This window comes from Lissotriton vulgaris, chromosome 7 (assembly GCF_964263255.1).
Source record: "Lissotriton vulgaris chromosome 7, aLisVul1.2, whole genome shotgun sequence".
Taxonomy (NCBI): Eukaryota; Metazoa; Chordata; class Amphibia; order Caudata; family Salamandridae; genus Lissotriton; species Lissotriton vulgaris.
This window is the reverse complement of record NC_141695.1, coordinates 897,568,520-897,589,261: the sequence shown is the minus strand read 5'-3', so window position 1 is coordinate 897,589,261 and position 20,742 is coordinate 897,568,520. Positions and strand designations below refer to the sequence as shown.

At 46.6% G+C, this 20,742-nt stretch overlaps 1 protein-coding gene across 3 annotated transcripts in view; it reads right to left on the bottom strand.

The window, feature by feature from the left end:
• The window catches only part of LOC147702657 (zinc-binding protein A33-like), a 98,166-nt gene that overhangs the window by 31,681 nt on the left and 45,743 nt on the right, over positions 1-20,742 (bottom strand). For 2 of the 3 annotated variants that reach the window (XM_086931320.1, XM_086931321.1), the window contains exons 2-3: positions 5,337-5,614; positions 1,842-1,937 (exon numbers count right to left, since the gene is read on the bottom strand). In XM_086931320.1, the coding sequence (XP_086787446.1) occupies positions 1,842-1,937; positions 5,337-5,612 (372 nt within the window). In that variant the 5' untranslated portion in view covers positions 5,613-5,614. The remainder of the gene's footprint in view (positions 1-1,841; positions 1,938-5,336; positions 5,615-20,742) is intronic. The other variant, XM_086931322.1, reaches the window with a different exon arrangement.

Below are 20,742 nucleotides of genomic sequence, written 5' to 3'. Positions count from 1 at the left end.
ACCTGAACCCAGGGCTCGAATAATAACTCCATGGGGTAGTCTGCTGGCCTGTTCAGAGTCCCAAGGACATAAAAGGCTCCAAACCACCTGAACCAGCACCCAGATCCAGCTGGAGTAAGCCATTGACCCCCAAGTGGTGCCCCTCAGGACCTGGAATCTTGGTGTGGCCTCAGTGGAGCTAAACTGAAGTTTTTGGACTATTTGCAACCCGTTCTGTCAACCCAACCCTTTTGTGCTACACCATCAACCACTTGCATGGAGCATCACTGCAAAGCTCCTTCCTGACCATTCGCGACAACTAGATCTTCGCACTAAAGCGGCGACCTTTCAGGACGTCTAGCCTGCTTCCTTGCTTCTCGCATCCCCCTACACTGTGTACAGGCCTCTCTGTGCTGGACTGAGAAGGTAACTTTTCGGCCAGACTAACCTGGTCACTGTATTTGTCTGCACTCCATTACGTTAGGCCTGAACTTCCGAACTTCCAGTCTTGCACGACCAGATAACTGCAATTGGGGCTATTTTCATTTAAATCTTTAAAATTCCATATCTCTGGTTCTTATTACTGTTTTGTGTTGCATAAATACTTTACACATTGCCTCCAAGTTAAGTCTGACTGCTTTATGCCAAGCTACTAAAGGGTTGAGCACAGTTAATTTGGGGTTTGCTTGTGCCTACACTAACAACTATGGGGATTGCTGCTTGCGTAGGGTCTCACTCCCCTCAACCAGCAACCCAATTTCTCACTCTCTCATATTCAAGTGATTGCCTAAGCCTTGGCCAGATGACCAGCTCGTCTTACAATCATGAGACTTCAAGACCTGTATCCCGGAGCAGCATGACCACCCCCTGAATTGACCATGTTCTCCAACTAGAAAAGGGATTACTATACCTAGATATCTAACCCATCCACCTTGAAACCACTAGAAAGCTCCTTAGGGTTCAACATGTGGCCCTAAACAATGTTCAAGCCCACAACCTCTCTTTTTGCTCACTCCTTTCCCAGAGCAAACATGCACATCACTCTCCAACAGCAAGGTTGTCATATACAAGGCATAATCAGCTTTGCTGCATAGTTCCCTAATACATTACACCATTATCCTCAACACGCTTACCTGCCTCTTTCTCAGCCCTCACCCCAAAATCCCCACTGACCTGTGTTTCAAACTCTAAAACAGACAAGATACACCAGGAGGGGGCATCAAATAAAGAGATCTATTGATCTTTTCATACCTTTTACCTCCTACAACATGGATACTAAAGCATTCTCCTCTAACATTTTCCAATTTCTCACCTCAGTCTTCAAAACTCACCTGTACTACGACCCTGCGACCCCTGGCAGACATCAGGTTTTCTATGTTCCTTTTCTAAAATCCAGCCCGCCTCGGTTGGCATCAACATATAACTGATCATTTATAATTTCAACCCCGGATCTTTACCAAATGTCCTTCACTTGCTTGTCTTGAGTCTTTTTCTTTACTAGCTCCTAAACAACTGTATGTCAAAATGTCAATCCCAGAAATATCGCATTGTACATATATTAACTCCACAATATCAACTATCAGTATGTTGTCAAAGTAAGTACACATTTAGTCTTCTAACTCCACATATACTCTATGTTCTGACTCCCCAACGCTAAACATTTGAATTCTCTCCCGCCCAGTCTGCTCGGCTCCCATGCTTCACTCAGACCTAACTAGGCAGAACTTAATGCAACCCTCTTCAACTAAATCCTTATTTTCTACAATATATATTTATTTGTTCATTGCTTCTGACCTGCAAAAGCAGGTCAGAAACACAAAAGCTTTGTAGACATTTTGGAACAGCTGGAAGGGAAAGTTTACCTTTATGTTGGCTATCCTTTCCTCTGTGCCCTGCCTCATGGCTTCGAGGTCTTCGAGCTTTCGATGGTGAGTCTTTGTAGCATCTTCCAGCTGTTTCTAGAAGGATTCCAACAATGACTTGCTTAGGAGTGTTCATCTGGGTAACGCAGCTGCACAAAACCATGGGCTGTTCTTCGAGCTACATAAACATGTGAATCCTCTCTTTCCCACAGTGCTCCCTTCTAGTTGTTACTTCTAACTGGCTGCACAAAATAACTGCATCACTCTATTTCATTTATGCAATCAGAATCTGCCCAAAAGAACACGTATTTTCTTTATATTCTTTTTAACCCATGTGGGCAGAAGTCCAGGCGTAGAGAGCCTTGTCCTATAGAAAGGTATCAGGAGAGTTATGTCTTCGGAAAGCTAATAAAGAATGATTACGGCTGTGCCAACCCCAGAGGCCCTTCCGAGTTACATGCATGCCGGTTGCTCGGTATTCCTCTAATCGCTTGAAAATTCAGTCTACTTTTGGCTTCAAAGCACTGGTGCCAACTCCACCCACCCTAACCCACAGTACGCCCGAGTTCAATGCACAGCTGGGCTCTCAGTGTAAAATTTTAATTCTCTCACGCTTGATTTATTTTGCCTGTTCACGTGCTGGAACCAGAAAGAAAGGACGGAATTAAACGCCTGCTAACAATGTATTAAACAACATGCAATAGCCACACTAGACATGCACACACAAGGGTGAATTAGGACTAGGCGGCACCCTTAGGTGGCCATTGGAAGGAACTCTCCTGTAAATAATGAAATTGGCTACTAGATAGGAATAGCTCATTTTCACACACTCACTGCATCCCTAGAAAAGAGAGATAGCCTTTTGGCAACTGGCAACTGGGATACTTGTTTTTAAGGGAACACCAAAGGAAACAAGCATTGGCGTAGCCAATAGGTCTCGCCTTTGGGACCTTATAAGTGTGTAGCTAGGCAGCACATTATCCTCTGTAGAACAACAAGCAGGTGGGTTTACTTAAACTCCCACACTTAAAGCTGCTCCCACTTATAAAGTAGCTGTATTAGCCTTTTAACGTGTGACGGGAGGATTGGGCACCAATAGAACACTGGCCTGGTGCATACTGAGGGTATAATTTGGAGGGTTAGTGCGATCAGCACTGGTAAGACTACTACGAGGGTCCCGAATATAGAATAAATTGCATGACGAGACTGTGGTAATATCTGAGGTGCCAGGAGAAAATTGGAACAGGACTGTACGAATATACGTGTATGTACCGGACGGGGGGCTCAAATTATGAACTCTAACCCCTGTATGAACCCTATCAGGACTATTTTTTTGTGAAGATGGAAATAACATGCTTTTTGGGAAAATGAGCAAGTACTAAAGTTGAAAAAAGTATAAAAAACTAAAACCTTACATTTCATGAATAATAAACACGACAAATAGCCGCCTGAGGAGTACCGCTGCCCTTGTGTAACGGACAGATGAACCACAGCTGCACACGAACATCTAGCAGGCCCATGCTGTAGCTGTCAGTCAGTCTCGCGGTGCTGTAGGGGCTAGGACAGAAAGCCGCTGGAGTTCTAGTCAGTTCAGAGCTTTGGAATGTACCACAAGCATGTACTTGCTATCGCAGTCAGGACAGGACTGAGACCGAAAGCTGCCTTGGGATCTGCTGTAAAATAACATCTCTATCATTCATGATACACTAAGCAAACATAGCGAGTGAGCAGAGCTTGTCTTTGCCCAGAGAGCACCCTGGACGAAACCACATTTGGCGCCCCTCCCATTCGCCCTTTAACTGTCTGTGGTGAAAATAACGAGGAGACCCCTGCATGTCCCTGCGCATTGGTATCGCCCCATGGTGCGTCAGCAAAGGTCATAAATAAAGTGGGGTGGGGGGAAGCAATTCAGTTTTGCACGCCCATGTTAACAAGCAACCAAAGTGCGTGGCTATTCCTTGGGGTCCCGGGGCGCCCAGCCATAAGACATGACAGACACCGACTTCCGATATTTTATTTTCCGCTGAACTTGGTAGTGCTGGCATTTGCAGGCTGTTGTACAACTGAACATTTCCGTCTCTGGCCTCATTTTAAATTTCATGTATATTGCCATGGCATTGATTGGAGCTGTGCGTGGGGCAAGGCAGGCATCTGCAAGAACGCCGTTGTGGTGGAATCACAGAGCATTTTCGGTAATCAATATTGGATGTGGAGGGCTTTGCAAGAATGTTCGATAATAATTAGACAATACAAGTAAATGTTTTTCACATAATTATGGCCTATTTACCGAAAATACTTTTTACACAAGGAATGCGGAAACGCCAAGCAGATGTGGCGCGTGAGAGTTTAAGGGTCGTTTCAATCCACCATTAAACTCGAACCATGTCCGCAACTGCATTTCCAGTGGTAAATAACAGGGTGCACTGATGTCACACCTCAAAGCTACAACGGTTCTATCAAAAGAGGAACTAGAGACAATACACATTCTCGGTTGAAGATGAGTGGAACATATTCCACATAGTGCGATGTAGAAAGTAGAGGTGTAAACGTGTGGGAGCAAATAGAACATCTGCCTGCAAGGCCCCTTAATCGTCAAACCCTGTTCAAAAGAACACAGAGACAAACAAGATCGCGAGTGGTGCGCGCACTGTATTCCCTCGTATGTTATCGACTGCATGAGAAAACGAGTGGTGCGCGCGTGCGCTGCTCGGCTGCCGGAAACAGCAAAACTACACAGGGGCGAGGGAGGAGATGGAAAGTCAACAAGCCCGGGAGTTGTGCGCGCGCTGGAAGGAATTTAAGGAATGTAGCTGGCTCACTGCAGGCTGCTGCTCGCTTCCGAGTCCCCTATGCCATGGGAGTGATAGTTTAGAGGAAAGGTGGGATATGCACCCGCATTTGGCCATCTGCATGCTTTCATTATGGAAAGTCCCACGCAAAGGCCAATGGAATGTGTGGGAGGAGACAGACCCACACTGAGAAGTATCTTGGAAGTCTGAAGTGAATCCAACAGGCCCTCTCCTAGAGCAGCACGGTGGCTAGGCGAGACCTAAAAAAGGCTGTGGACGACTCAGCTTGCTGAAAAATGTATTTTAAATTCAACTGAAGGTGGTACACTGTATTTTGAAGTACACTGAAAATGTTCTTTACCAACTCTCTCAACTCAATGAAAAGAGAACAATCATATTCTGAAATTTAAAGCATAATTCTGCAGCTAATACTTAAGCTCCTTGCAGAATCATCTTTTTAAAAAAAATATTAAATGGTATTTTGCTGTTTGCTAAATTTAAAGGCCTCTGCACTTTTCAGAAGAGAGAAGTGGTGCTAAATTACTGAAGCCTATAAAAATATCTACTGACTGAACAGCATCAGATTCGGTGGCTGTATCACAAGGAGTGGAATTTCACCGTATTTTCGGAATTGGTATCTTACGAATATGTGGTTGCTTCTAGATACCTTTCCTTCACATATGCACACTGGAGGCTCATGACTCACCTGCACTTTCTTCCGATGCTCTTCAGTGCTACACTGCCTTACCCGGTCCACCACCCGCGCCAAGATGTAGTTTGTCCGGAAGGCTTTGTTCGGAGACTCTCTACGGCAGTGGGGACAGGAGGCCACCTTCTGACTAGCCTGCCAGAACTTCAGGATGCAGCCCTTGCAGAAGTGATGCATACAGTCCAACATGACTGGCTCGGTGAAGAGGTCGCAACAGATGGAGCAGGTCAACTCCTCCCTCAAGCTCGGTTCTTGGTACCGTCCAGCGGCCATGGCTGTAAAAAGACACAGGGACACACAGTAAGCAATACAGACTCGCCAAACAGAAACGGATTACAAAGCTGCAAATAATACAGAAACAAACACAAGGGACAATTTAAACAGGCAAAATGAACTATTCTGGTATATTTCCTTCTTTGTATAGAACAGATTTCAGACTTTTTGTGGGTTCACAAACAGTAGTCAGTGTGTTGTAAGAGAGAAAGTGTTAGAGGAAAAGAAAAAAAAAAACATATATATATATATATATATATATATATATATATGTATATGTATATATATATATACACCCATCAGCCTACCCATTGGCGGAATCTCGTCATCTGGGTATTTTGTATAGACTGGTATCAACTAGATGCCCCACTGAATGTTTAGTGGGGGGTTCTGGTATAAGATCCACCAGTGAGAGAGAGCCAACAGAATACGTTGGTGATGCTGAAGGGTAAAAAGTTGCAGTGCTCAAAATGTGGGTGAAAAGGTGAAAAAGTGATTGTTAAGATTGCCTGTTGTGATGCCAGAAGAAAACTTTATTAGGAGGGTCATCATAACGGCAAGATTATAAACAGAGTGACGATAGTGTAACAGCAAATACTACTATCGGTAGATGAAACTATATGGTCGACATGTTTCAGCCTTAACGGCTTTCTTCAGGACCCGTACATATAACACTACTGCAACAGTGAAAAATAATATTGTTTATATATTGAAACCATGCGTAAATCAAGACCTACCGTGAGTAGGATACTTAATAGTGGTGTACAATCATGGTTGTGAATAAATCTCTCCCATAAGTTATAGGGAGGACACCTCACCTCGCCTGGCACTGGCTCAGGTTTATACGAGGCCCCACGCTTTCCGTCGTCGCCTCAGGCTGCCATCTGAACCGAGGGGAAGGTGGCAGCCTGAGGCAACGACAGAAAGCGCGAGGCCTCGTATAAATCTGAGTAGTTTGTATTTTGAAGTTGCCCCGATCCTGATTCTTTAAATCCCCACATATTGCTTTCTTCGAACACTGAAAATTTAGCGAAATGGTCCCACACAGAGCAATATGGACCCTGTTCATAAACTCAAATATAGTACAAGGATTAACTCAACTTTACATCAGAAAAGGGCAGAATAATGGGGCTAGATATTACATATCAAGCAGGTCTGTGCTAGATCTGGATTGTTGTTATTAGGAAATAACAAGAATTCTGTCTTGGCGCGGTTTAGCTTCAGAAAGGCGTTGGGACATCCAGATCTGAATGAGGTGCAGGCAGTTTGAGAAGTTGGAAGTCTGGAGCAGGAAAGATTTTCAAGTAGAGTTGTGTATCATGAGCAAATTGGTAAATATCGAAGCTGTTATCTGTAAGTTGAGCCCCAAGGGGTATCATGTTGAAGGTGTGGAAGGCAGGGGCCAGTATGGAACCCTACAAGACCCCACATGTTATAGGGTTCTATTAGGAGCCGGAGGTGCTCTTGTTGGGTGGAAATTTAGGAAGAGAACCAATGAAGATACTGGTAGTTGATTTTACACATGCGGCTGGGTTTCCAGGTTAAGAAATGAAGATGATATCAGGAATCTTTTTTACAGATGGGATCAGGTCCTGTGACCACACTAATATCTGGGAGAGGGTATAGAAGGACTCCATGTCACACCCAAAGAAAGATACCAGAACACAGGGTATACAAATAGGTGGATATTGGACTGGGTATAACAACTGTGATAGGATACAGGGATTCCATGTTACATCTGGGAAATGACAACTGGCCCCATGTTAAAAGGACTTAATTTCACAAAGGAAATATTAAAGGGAACTCAGATGTATTATTTGGGGCAGAATAATGGGAAGCCATGCTACACTTGAGAACCAATAGCAGATAGTGTTCCACATCACATCTGGGACGCAAGACAGGAACCGAACATTTAGGGTTGCCACCTAACTCTGTCTCAAAGCAGTGAAGATCTTGCTTGTTTCCTTCGTGATTGCCCAAAAAAGGGGCAACTCCTCCGGGTAACCACAGCGCTACGTTGCACTTAACTCTCCCTTTGAAAAGTGTCACATCTCTCCTTAAGTCCAAGTTAAGAGAAAACAGTCACTAAGGCCACAGAAAGTAAAATGCTACTTACCAGTATGCATCTGCTCTTGGCATGTAGTGCTGCAGATTCACACACTGTGCATAGATCGTCATCTGGTGTTGGGCCCGGATGTTTGCACCTTGTTGATGCCCTAGAAAAGTCTTTGGAAGTCACGAGATCGGTGACTCCTCCTCTGGACTACAGTGCGCATGGGCATCGGCTCCATCTTCAGATCGTTTTTTCGCCAGTTAGGGAAATGATGGAGTTTTGTGAGAAACAGAAAAGCTGCCCATGTATGCTGTATCTAAATAAGATAATACTGGAACAGATAAAAGGTAGCCGGGGAGGCGGGTGGGCGGGTGTGAATCTGCAGCTCTAGATGCCAAGAACAGATGCATTCTGATAAGTAGCATTTTCCGTTCGAGGCATATGAGCTGCAGATCACACACTGTGCACAGATTGTATAGCAGTACTCCACCTTAGTGGCGACCACCAGTATCTGTTGCAGAAATAGTGTTTTGAGTACAGCCTGGCCTACACTAGCTTGTTGCTTTGCTTGCACATCTACACAATATTATTTTTTGAATGTGTGTGGTGTAGACCATATAGCTTCTTTACAGATGTCATCGAAGAGAATGTTCCCTAAGAAAGCCATTGAAGCCCCTATTTTTCTGGTAGAGTGGGCTTTAGGGGGAATAGATAATGTACGTTTTGCTTTTTGATAGCAAATTTGTATGCATTTGGCAATCCACCTTGCAATTACAACTTTTGATATAGGATTGCCTTTATGTGGTGGTGAGAAGGATACAAAAAGTTGTTGAGTTTTGTGAAAATGTTTTGTTCAGTCCATATAATAAAGAAGTGCTCTTTTTACGTCTAGCGTATGGAGTACGCTTTCTGCGACAGTTTGTGGTTGCGAGAAAAATATTGGCAACTCTACAGACTGGATGAGTTGAAAGGGAAAAGTAACTTTAGGAAGGAATTTGGAATTTGTCCTGAGAACCACTTTGTTATGATGACGTTGTAAAAATGGTTCTTGAATAGTAAGAGCCTGTAGCTCAGTCACTCTTCTAAGGGAAGTAATGGCCACTAGGAAAGCGACTTTCCATGTAAGAAATTGCAATTCGCATTTGTGTAGAGGTTTGAATGGAGGACCCATTAGTCTTGCGAGAACAATATTTAAGTTCCACACAGGTGAGGGTGGTACTCTGGGTGAAATTATTCTGTTGAGTCCTCCCATAAAAGCTTTGATGGCAGGTACTCTGAATAGTGAGAAATGTTGTCTGTTTTGTAAGTAGGCTGCTATAACAGAAAGGTGTAACCTAATAAATGTGTATGCTAGGTTAGAGCTTTGGAGGTGTAGGAGGTAACCTATGATGTGTTGGATTGACACGTCTAAGGGATTGATGTTGTTATTGTTGCAGTATATAACAAATCTTTTCCACTTGGCTGTATAGCAAGCTCTAGTGATGGGGCATCTAGTATCTCTGATAACCTTCACCCTGATTGCATGAAGGTTAAGGTAACCAAATTCAGGACTTCAGGAGCCGGATCGCTAGGTTGAGCTGTGCTGGATCTGGGTGTCGGATCTCTCCATGGCTCTGGGTTAGGAGGTGTGGGGAGAGGTGTAGTTTTTGGTGCGGGACTACAGATAGTTCCAGTAATGTGGTGTACCACGGTTGTCAGGCCCATGTTGGAGCAACTAGGATGAGAGTCAGTGAGTGTTGCTGCAGTTTGAGCACCACCAGTGGAATGAGTGGGAGAGGCAGAAAAGCGTACGCAAATCTGCCTGACCAATTCAAGCATATCGCATTGCCTTTGGACAATGGGTGTGGATATCTGGCAGCAAAGCTTGGGCATTTGGCGTTTTTGTGTGTGGCGAAGAGATCCATCTCTAGCTGTCCCCACAACTGGAAAAATGGTTGAAGAACTTGCAGATGAAGTTCCCACTCGTGAGTCTGTTGCTTGTGACGACTTAACAGATCTGCTATGCTGTTCTGGACTCCTGGAACATGCTGGGCTAGGAAAAAAATGTTCTGAGGAATAGTCCATCTCCATATGCTTTGTGCTAATTTGGAGAGTTGCAGGGAGTGTGTCCTGCCTTGTTTCTGTATGTAATACATTGCTGTCATATTGTCTGTGCGGACTAGGACAGCCTTGCCCAGAATGTGTTTTTGGAACGACTTTAAAATGGAAAATGGCTAGTAATTATAGGTGATTGATGAGGAACAACCTTTGTTGGGGTGCCTACTTGCCCTGAATGGTATGATGTAACAGATGAGCGCCACAGCCAGAGAGCAATGCATCCCTGTTAGCACAATCTGTGGAACTGGCAGGATGAACGGTTGCCCTTTGGAAAGGTTTTTGATGTTCCACCACTGCAGAGAGCGATGTGTGCGACCGTCCACCAACACCAGATCGGTTAGCTGACCTGGAGCTTGGTTCCACTGTTGTGCTAAACATTCCTATAGGGGACGCATCTGGAGTCTTGCGTGGGGTACTATGACTATGCAAGAGGCTATCATCCCTATGAGCTGCATGAACATTCGAGCTGGAAGAGAGGGTTGCCGTTGAAACTTTGTTATGAGGCTTTGTATGCTTGATATCCTGGCTGGAGTGGGATATGCAAATGCCTTTGATGTATTTATTGTAGCCCCGAGGTATTGTTGTATGTGGGACGGTTGTAGGTGAGACTTTGGGTGGTTTATGGTAAACCCTAAGTTGTGAAGCAGTTGGATTGTGGCGCGAGTGTGTTGTACTCAGGGCTCGAAAAATCCAAAAAATGGTACTAGTCCTGCAGGACTAGTACCTTAAAAAATGTCCTCGACCTAACTGCAACCTACTTGACCTCGGTCTCTGAAAGCAGAGCAAATGTGACAAGATAACAAGATTTAAAGGCATTTTATTGCTCATTAACTTTGTGAGCAATAAAAATGCCTTTAAATCTTGTTATCTTGTCACATTTGTTCCGTTTTCACAGACAGAGGACAAAAGTTGGTTTGCTTTCCTACTCGCCAGAAAGGGCGAGTAGGACCTAAAAACAGCTCGACCTTGTTAAATTTAGCTCGACTATGCGAGCGGTCGAGTGGAATTTTCGAGCCCTGGTACTGGTTGTATGACTTGGCTTTTATGTGCCAGTCGTCTAGGTAGGGGTAGGCATGAATATGCTGCCTTCTTAGATGAACCGCCACTACTGCTAGATACTTGGTGAAGACTCTGGGCACTGTGGTGACTCCGAATGGGAGTACCTTGAATTTGTAAAGCTGACCGTCTAGTACAAATCTGAGATATTTCCTGTGAGAGGTGTGAATGGGAATATGAAAGTAGGCGTCCTCGAGATCTAGAGTGGCAAGGAAACCGCCTTGGAGGAAGGACCTGTTGAAGAAAGACCATGTGAAAATGGTCTGATTGTATGTAGAGGTTTAGGGGTCTGAGATCTAGTATGGGTCTCAGAGATCCGTCCTTCTTTGGAATGAGGAAGTATAGGGAGTAAACCCCTGTGTTTTGCTGATGCAGGGGAACTGCTTCTATTGCATGTTTTTGCAGGAGGGAGATGATCTCCTGTTTTAGCAGTGATGAATGTTCCAGTTACATTGGGCGCTACCTGGGTGGGATGTTTTTTTTTGGGGGGGGGGGGGGGGGGCGGGTAGAAGTCAGTTCAAGACTGTTTGAACGATTTGTCTCCCCACCTGTCTGTGGTGATGTTGTTCCAGACAGGAAGGAACTGTAGTAATCTTTCCCCCCACCGGTGTGGAATGGTCCAGGGGAAGAGGAGGGAAGTCATTGGGTAGGGGTGGAGGCAGAGCGGGTGTTGTTGGTTTTGCCTCTGCCTTTGTTATTAGTACCTTTGTAGCCCACTCTTTGGTAACCCCTGCTGAATGTGGTCTGGGTGGGAGACTTGTATGCGTGGAGGGGTTGTCAGAGGAGTAGCCTCTGGAGGTGCCTCTGTAAGAGGAACGATGAAAGGACTGTCTGGGAGCTTGCGTTTGCAAAGCTCCTATTGATTTAGCGGTGTCTGTGTCTTTTTTTCATCTTTTGAAGAGATGAATCCACGGTAGGTCCGAACAAGTGTTCCTGGTCAAATGGCTGGTTTAGGATGGAAGTTTGTACCTCAGGTTTAAAACCTGAAATATGTGGCTAAGCGTGTCTACGCAAGAGGACACTTGTTTTAAAGGCTCGAGAGACGGGGTCTGCGATGTCTAGAGCGCAGCGAATGGAGTTATTAGTGATAAGCTTACCCTCTTGTATGAGGTCGTTAGCCTTTGTTTTATATTTGTCGGGCAGGTGTTGCAATAGGGTCTCTAGTTCATCGTAATGCACCCTATCATACCTAGCTAACAAAGCTTGAGTGTTGGAGACACGCCATATGTTAGCTGCTTGAGACGCTGTGCGTTTGCCAGAAGCATCCAAGAGTTTGGACTCTTTGTCTGGAGGTGGTGCATGCCCTGATGTCTGAGAATTAGCCCTCCTCCTGGCGTTGGAGACTACTAAAGAATCAAACGTTATGTGGCCCTTAATGTATGTTGGGTCTGTTGGGGCAGGCTTATATTTCTTCTGTTTCCTGGGGTTGATGACCCTCGCCCTAACTGGGCCTTTAAGCACTTTAGATGCATGTTTAATAACCCCTTTTAGCATTGGTAGGATGGAGGTGGTCTATTGTGAGATATCAAAAATATCCATCAAGAAATCCTCATCCACGGGGTCTGTGTGTAAGTTAACCCCATGGTACTGTGCAGCTCTGTGGACTAGCTGGTTGAAGCCCATGGTATCCTCAGGAGGGGAAGGTCTAGAAGGTTATATGTCTTCCTGTGGTAGGTTAGGGACATCTGGTGTATTGTAATCCTCCCATGGGTCTGGGGTATGAGGTGGACTAGCATCCCCTAGTGGCTCATCGTGTGCACCCTCCCCTATGACAGACTAGGTAGTAGAGGAGGCGGTATCACCATTATATACAAGGAGGGCCTGAAGGTGCAGACGGAATTTTTGGCCGATATTCAGGCGGAAGCTATGCAATTCTGTGTTAGACTTAAGGACGGGACCTCACTACATGGCCGCCTTTCTAACAGCGCTTATGTCCTACCTGGAATCCTGTATTAACTATCGGTACTTTACAATCTTAAGTGACTTCAACTATCACTTGGAGCTGGCCGACAACCCATATACGGGTAAGCTCCTAGATTTAATGGAAGCTCATGGCATGCACCACCTTGTGTCTAAAACTACGCACTTAGGAGGGCACATTTTAGATGGGCTTTTTTCGAACCACCCGGACATTTCACCAGGTGACGTGGAGGCACTCCCATGGACTGACCACAAAGCAGTATTCTTTAAGGTTAGGGCTAGGGAATTGTGGAGGTGTCCCTCTCATAAAGCCACTAGGTGACGTTTCGTTGTTGGAGTAAGGTTACAAGGAGTGGCCTAGGGGCGGCCCTGGACCATCTCCCTCCAACCTTAGAAAAGGATAATGAACTGGCGGCCACTCAATTTAATGAGTGGATTCAAGGTGCGGTAAATTGTGTTGTTCCGGAGCAGACCGCGATGCAAACAGGCGCCCTTCGGGGAGGCCATGGTATGAAACCGAACTTAAACAACTAAAAGTTGAATGCAGACGGTTCGAACGCCTCTGGATAGTTGAGTACAGCAAAACCAGTAGAGACACATACAACCAAGCCCTGAACAGGTACAAAGAGGCTATTTTAGCAGCCAAAAGGGCGTATTTCACTTTGAAAATTCAGGAAGCCAGAAACTCCGCCAAAGATCAGTTTAAATGCGTGTCTTCTTTGACTAGACCTCAGCAGGGTAGTGGGTTTAAGCCTGATCAAGCGTTTTGCAAACAGTTGGCAGTTTTTTCCACAATAAGATGCAAATCATATAGGACGATGTGGCCAGTTCATTAATTTCTCAATTAAACATAAGTCAACCATCTTTGGAAGAAGAAACAATATCGAATAAGTTGCAATGTTTTAACCCTTTATCAGAAGAGACAATAATAAATATCCTAAAATCCATCAAATACGGCTTGGCCTATGATCCGTGTCCATCAGCCATTATGCATTTGGCAGCGGAGAGGATTAGCAAGATTCTTACCTCTCTGATTAATAAAGTCCCCATATCTGGAGTCTACCCGGTGGCCTGGAAGACAGCTAGTATTAGGCCAATTCTGAAAAAGGCCACGCTGGATCCCACGGACTGTAGAAATTACCGACCCATCTCAGGGCTGCCGCTGGTAGCCAAGATTCTGGAAAGGTTGATTAAAAATACTTTAACTGAATACCTGGACATCGACAGGTTACTGAACCCATCCCAGCATGGCATCCGCCCCAGACACTCTACTGAATCTGCCTTGATTGCTGCATCGGAGGGAATTCGGACAGTACTGGACTGGGGAGGGAGGGCAATTCTTGTGCTCCTCGACTTGTCGGCCGCATTCGACACCGTGAATCACACAGTGTTGGTGCGGCGACTACAGGAGATTGGAATAAATGGGGTGGCCCTTGCTCTCCTTTTTAAACAACAGGAAACAAAGTCTGAACTGGGACGGTCTACAATCTGACTGTTTTAATCTACCCTGCGGTGTTCCGCAGGGCTCAGCTTTGTCACCAACACTGTTTATCGTCTATGTGAGACCATTGGCCAGGCTAGTAAGGAAGCATGGCTTCACTCTTGTGTCGTATGATGACGACTCACAGCTGGTGATTTCCGTCTCAGATAAGCCTGAGCAAACAGCGAAAGGATTTCATGCTTGTTTGACAGACGTCATGGAGAGGAGGGGTCGGAGCTTCAAAAATCAATACGGACAAGACAGAAGTGATTGAATTTGGGAATGGACCGCCGATGTGGGGCAATCATTGGTGGCCACCGGAAGCCGGGGAATGTCCCTTACCAGTAAAGAAAGTGAGGAATTTGGGAGTCATCTTTGATGACAAACTTAATATGTCAGCTCAGGGGAACAGTCTAGCATCAGCCTGTTTTTTCTTACTTAGGACCCTGAGAAAAATCTTCCCTTTCATTCCCCTGGCACTTCAAAAAACAGTTATGGCGGCCCTTTTTATGTCCAGAGTGGACTACTGCAACGCGATGTTCCTGGGCATTGATAGGTACCAAATCAGCAAACTTCAATCTCTGCAGAATGGTGCTGTTCGATTGATTCTAAAGCTTCCAAACCGCCATCCCACCACTCTGGGTTGGAGAGCATTACACTGGCTCCCTGTCCAACAGAGAATTGAGTTCAAAGCACTCTGCTTGGTGCATAAAGCACGGTACGGGGGAGGTGCGGATGAGTGCCAGAACAGGCTCAGGCCTTACATGCCTTTGCGCGACTTACTCTTGGCTAATCACGGCCTGATCTGTGTACCCAGGTACAGGCGAGCCAGATGGGGGGGTCCGCCTATTTTCCTGTTGTGCAGCCCAACTGTGGAACAAACTATCAGTTGCCCTGAGACAGCAGCCGAACCTTCTATCGTTCAGGAAAATCCTGAAATCTCGGCTGTTTAACGCCGGTTAGTGTCTGGTCCTTCCCCACGCCCTGCCTCATTCACACACCCCAGAGCCAAGACGCTTCGGCATTCAAGCGCTTTATAAGCTTTTATATAACATAACATATATAACATATGTCTTCAGAAGAGTCACCATCGTTTGTTGATGGAGGCGATGGTGTAGGAGAGTGGTGTGGTAGAGAATGAGGAGGTAGGAGGAGGAGGTGGAGAAGGGATCCTGAGAGGAGATGTTGTAATGTCCCTCTTTTTAGGTGGTGGAGCCGGTGCAGGCGAGTACAGTGGTCTCTTTTTAGAACTGAGAATCAGTTGACCAGTTTTTGGATCTTGTTGGAGCATCTTTTGAGTGGGATCCGGTTTAAAAAGCTCTTCTGTGGGAGGAATGTCTTTCGGTGCCGATTTTTTTCGGTTCCGAATGCTTGCGCGGCACCGACTTTAGAGCGGTTTTGTGCTCTTTAGGCTTGGAGCTGTGAGGTTTTGATTTATCCATTGGAGGCTGCCGAACGGGTTGTTTCTTTGATCCGGAGTCTTTTTTCAGCGCCAAAGACTGAGTGTCTGTAATCTTCGACGACGGCGTCTTAGTTGGCTCCAATGGTTTCTTCGGAGTGGATGGATTGGTGCCGGTAGGCTTGGGTGCTGAGTTCGTCGATGCGGAGGCAGTAGTCGGCACTGACGAGGATGGCGGTGGTTTCTTTTTCGGTGCCGGGGTTTGGGTTTCGGCATCGAGGGTAGGCTGACTCGAGCCTGAAGGCTTTGTTGTGTGCTTTTTGCCAGGCCTGGAGGTGGGGCGTGAGAAGCTTTTTCTCTGTGTGCACCTGGGCCCGAAGGTGAAGGTGTGACCGAAGCCTTTTTTGGTGACGGGGGGAGGGAGGGGTGGGTCGGGGTCGATGTTAGTACTTATGACCGCTGCCCAGGAGTGAGGTCTGACGTCGGAGTCATAATTTTCGGTGGCGCTGACGAGGCCTTCTTCGACCTGCTCCTGAACTGGGACATCGTCATCCTCCTTGAAAATGTTGTCGGGAATGGAAATCGACGAGCGTGCCATTGTTTTCTGAGCTTGGCGATCCCAAATGGTCTTTTTAGAGCGGAAAGAGGCACAAGCTGAACAGTCTCTGGCCTCGTGCTCCGGTGAAAAGCAGAGGTTACACACCTCATGCAGATCTGTGTGTGGAAATTTCGTCCCACATTGAGGACACTTATTGAATGGAGTCCTTTCCATGAGCCAGATGTATAGGCCCAGGTAGGCCCGAAGGCCTTCATTGACGACCGGAATCGAGGACTTCGAAGTTGTTGAGATGCGAGACGATGAGCGATCGCGATCGAAAACAATACCGTAGAAAGGGTGAAGGATTGAGTGTCAAAAATAGGGTCGGTAACGATACCGAGCTGGAGCACGAGAAACACATCCGAGCCAGATGGAGGAAAAACCAATCTAAAGATGGAGCTGATGCCCATGCGCACTATAATCCAAAGGAGGAGTCACCTATCTTGTGACTTCCAAAGACTTTTCCAGGCCAACAAGAAAGTGCAAACATCCGGGCCCAACACCAGATGGCGATCTATGCAAAGTGTGTGATCCGCAGCTCATATGCCTTGAACATATCCTTCGAAATATGGATACGTCTTGATAGAAGATGAAGAGCTTTAAATGATTTGGAAAGCAAGACACTATAACTACCCTGATACAGAGTAGCGAATGAGTATATTATATTCTTCTGATCTGAAAAATCAGAAAGGGAAAATACTGTTGCAGAAAAGAGGAGCAAAAATCAGAGACACAAAATGAGCAATTAACATACAGAATCATTCTCAGATTTATGCTATCTTTCCAAGGAGTAGAACAAGAAATTACTTCACAGGCTAATCACTGAAAACAGCAGCAAGAACAGGCCCCTCACTTAGTAATATTTTAAACTAGGTGGTACATCCTAGATACATATGTTAAGAAACATTGTCCCACAAACAGAAATTATTCAAAAAATATTCTCACAGGCTAATCACTGAAAACCATCTTGGACAGGTATGCTCTGACAACACAAACTGGAAAAAAATACCATCATGGTTAGGAAGGAATACAACCCTAAACTAAACTGACCACAGAAAAATGTTGTCTTCTTTGTGTGGCATGTATAAGAATAGAGACGGAATGCTTACATTCCTATCCTTGTGGCAAACTGGTGTCTCTGATTCTCTGTATCACAGAACACATTCCTTCTACATCTGAGCCCAATATTTAATCCATGCACAGGGCAGCTAACCACATTCACAAACCCGTTTGTGGTACTGCAGCTATGAGCATGCCAATGGCAGCCCATGGTCTTGGGCGAGGCAGACAGAGAATCCTTTCTGCATACTAAGCGCATGCACTATTTTCCCTTTTGTTGATTGAGAACCGGATGACAATGCCACCACCCCTGAAGAACAAAGGACACTCTCTGGCGAGTTAAAACTCCCCACCCCTCATCATCCCCTGTCATATACACACACTCTTCCCCATCACCTGGGAAGCAAAGATTTTCCAGGATGACACGGACAAAATAGTGACACATCAAGGGGGCGTGAATTGCAGAAGCATCTTCCCACAAATGTTGACTGTATGGCTAGCCTTTCCAATGTATCAAAAATTAAAGATAACCTTAAAATATTCTGGCATCACCGATTTCTTATCTATTTATTTAGGTTCCAGGTATAGTGCCTTTAAACCCTAGACAGTGGGTGGCAGAAGGCATTACAAAACCAGAATAGACAATGAGCCAAGCAAAAAACGGATAACAACAACAGAAAACAAGCACTGGCGTTGCCAATAGGTCTCGCAGTAGGAAAGTTGGAGCTATTGGTTTTGTAAATGACAAAGCGCTTTATGTTTTTAAAATGAAAACAAAAATAAAAGGCATTGTTATTTGCAATTGTAATGGCTCCAACTTTCCTACTGCGAGACCTATTGTGCACTGGGTGTGTGGGTGGGGGTCGCGTGGGTGGGTGGGGGTCGCGTGGGTGGGGGTCGCGTGGGTGGGTGGGGGTCGCGTGGGTGGGTGGGGGTCGCGTGGGTGGGTGGGGGTCGCGTGGGTGAGTGGGGGTCGCGTGGGTGAGTGGGGGTCGCGTGGGTGAGTGGGGGTCGCGTGGGTGAGTGGGGGTCGCGTGGGTGAGTGGGGGTCGCGTGGGTGAGTGGGGGTCGCGTGGGTGAGTGGGGGTCGCGTGGGTGAGTGGGGGTCGCGTGGGTGAGTGGGGGTCGCGTGGGTGAGTGGGGGTCGCGTGGGTGAGTGGGGGTCGCGTGGGTGAGTGGGGGTCGCGTGGGTGAGTGGGGGTCGCGTGGGTGAGGGGGGTCGCGTGGGTGAGTGGGGTCGCGTGGGTGAGTGGGGTCGCGTGGGTGAGTGGGGTCGCGTGGGTGAGTGGGGTCGCGTGGGTGAGTGGGGTCGCGTGGGTGAGTGGGGTCGCGTGGGTGAGTGGGGTCGCGTGGGTGAGTGGGGTCGCGTGGGTGAGTGGCGTTGCTTGCGTGAGTGGCGTTGCGTGCGTGAGTGGCGTTGCGTGCGTGAGTGGCGTTGCGTGCGTGGCGTTGCTTGCGTGAGTAGCGTTGCTTGCGTGAGTAGCGTTGCGTGTGTGAGTGGCGTTGCGTGTGTGAGTGGCGTTGCGTGTGTGAGTGGCGCTGCGTGCGTGAGTGGCGCTGCGTGCGTGAGTGGCGCTGCGTGCGTGAGTGGCGTTGCGTGCGTGAGTGGCGTTGCGTGGGTGAGTGGCGCTGCGTGCGTGAGTGGCGTTGCGTGCGTGAGTGGCGTTGCGTGGGTGAGTGGCGTTGCGTGTCTGAAAGTGGTGCTGTGTGGGTGAAAGTGGCACTGCGTGGGTGTGAGTGGCTTTGAGTGAGTGAGTGGCGTTGCGTGGGTGAGTGGCGTTGCATGTGTAAGTGGTGTTGGGTGGGTGAGTGGCGTTGCATGTGTGAGTGGCGTTGCGTGGATGAGTGGGGTTGCGTGGATGAGTGGGGTTGCGTGGATGAGTGGGGTTGCGTGGATGAGTTGCGTTGCGTGGATGAGTTGCGTTGCGTGGATGAGTTGCGTTGCGTGTGTGAGTGGTGTTGCTTGGGTGAGTGGCGTTGCGTGGGTGAGTGTGGTGTTGCGTGGGTGAGTGTGGTGTTGCGTGGGTGAGTGTGGTGTTGCGTGGGTGAGTGTGGTGTTGCGTGGGTGTGAGTGGTGTTGCGTGGGTGTGAGTGGTGTTGCGTGGGTGTGAGTGGTGTTGCGTGGGTGTGAGTGGTGTTGCGTGTCTGAAAGTGGTGCTGTGTGGGTGAAAGTGGCACAGAGCCTTTGATGTGGCCTGGCGCAGAAGAAATGCTGCTGCTGCTAATTAAATATAAAAAGTGTTTAGGGAGTCATGGCTGCCGAGAGTAACAAGGCAGTGCTGGGAGGGGGGCTGCGCACCAACTGAAGTGCTCTGGTTGCACGGCCTACGGCCGTGTGAAGTGATAAGCCTTTGAAGTACACAGGCATGCTGTGACGGAGGTGTGAGAGGTCTGGCAGGGAACAGATGGCCTGGCCGTGAAGCAGGGGGCGGGGCAGCGCTGGGGAAGCCTGTGGGAGGGTGATTGATGCCTTTGATGTGGGGAGGGAGGAGAGCCTTTTGCAAGCCTTGTGCAGGAGAAATGCTGCCGATGCGCGTGCATGTTTAATCACGTGATTCACGTGAACTTAAAGAAAACCGCGGCTGAAAGCCCGTGGTTTGAAGAGGATTTTGCCGACATGAATTCTCGCTCCGCTCAATGCGCTTGCGCGCATTGATCGGTCGCGAGACCTAAAAATAGGTCTTCAAAAGACGGTGTTATCTTTGTGGTGCAGGATTAGAGAACACCAAAAATAAATGTACATATTAAGATATTTAAGGATGTGCTCTAGGAGGTTCCTTCAAAAGCATATACTAATGTAGCATAAAAGAGATATACCACTTAAACAGAACTTTCTTTCTTAAAGCTCTGTTTCTAAGGGCCATATGTATCATCATCCAGTTTTGCGATTCTGAAATAGCGATTTTTTAGAAATCGCCATTTCAGAATTGCAAAATGGGATGTATGTAGAAAATAGATTTTTTTTTTGCGAATCCTAAGTATTCCTTAATTGCGAATCGCATCTAAGGAATCATTTCCCATTCATTTCTATGGGCCAGGAGGTCCATAGGAATGAATGTGAAGTTATTCTCAATTTGCGATTTGCAATTTGAGAATCGTAAATTGAGAATTTCAAGGGTGCAGAGATGTCCAAATGACACTGTTGCACCCCTGAAATAAGCATGGGTGCACATGTGGCGCACCTACATGCCCCATCACATGGCACTTTGAAAAATGCTAAAATGTGCATTTTTCAAAGAATTCGCAAATTACCACCAACTTGAAGTTGGTGGTAATTTGCGATTCCTTAAGGACCATTTGCATTTTTTTGGCTTCATACATTGCATTTAAGGAATCGCAAAATTTGCGATTCCTTAAATGCAATTGCAAAATAAGGAATCGCAAATTTTGCAATTCCTTGTTTTGCAGCAGCTTTTCTTTGATACATTCCATTTAGCAAATTCGTATTCGCAAACGCAGAAATTCTGA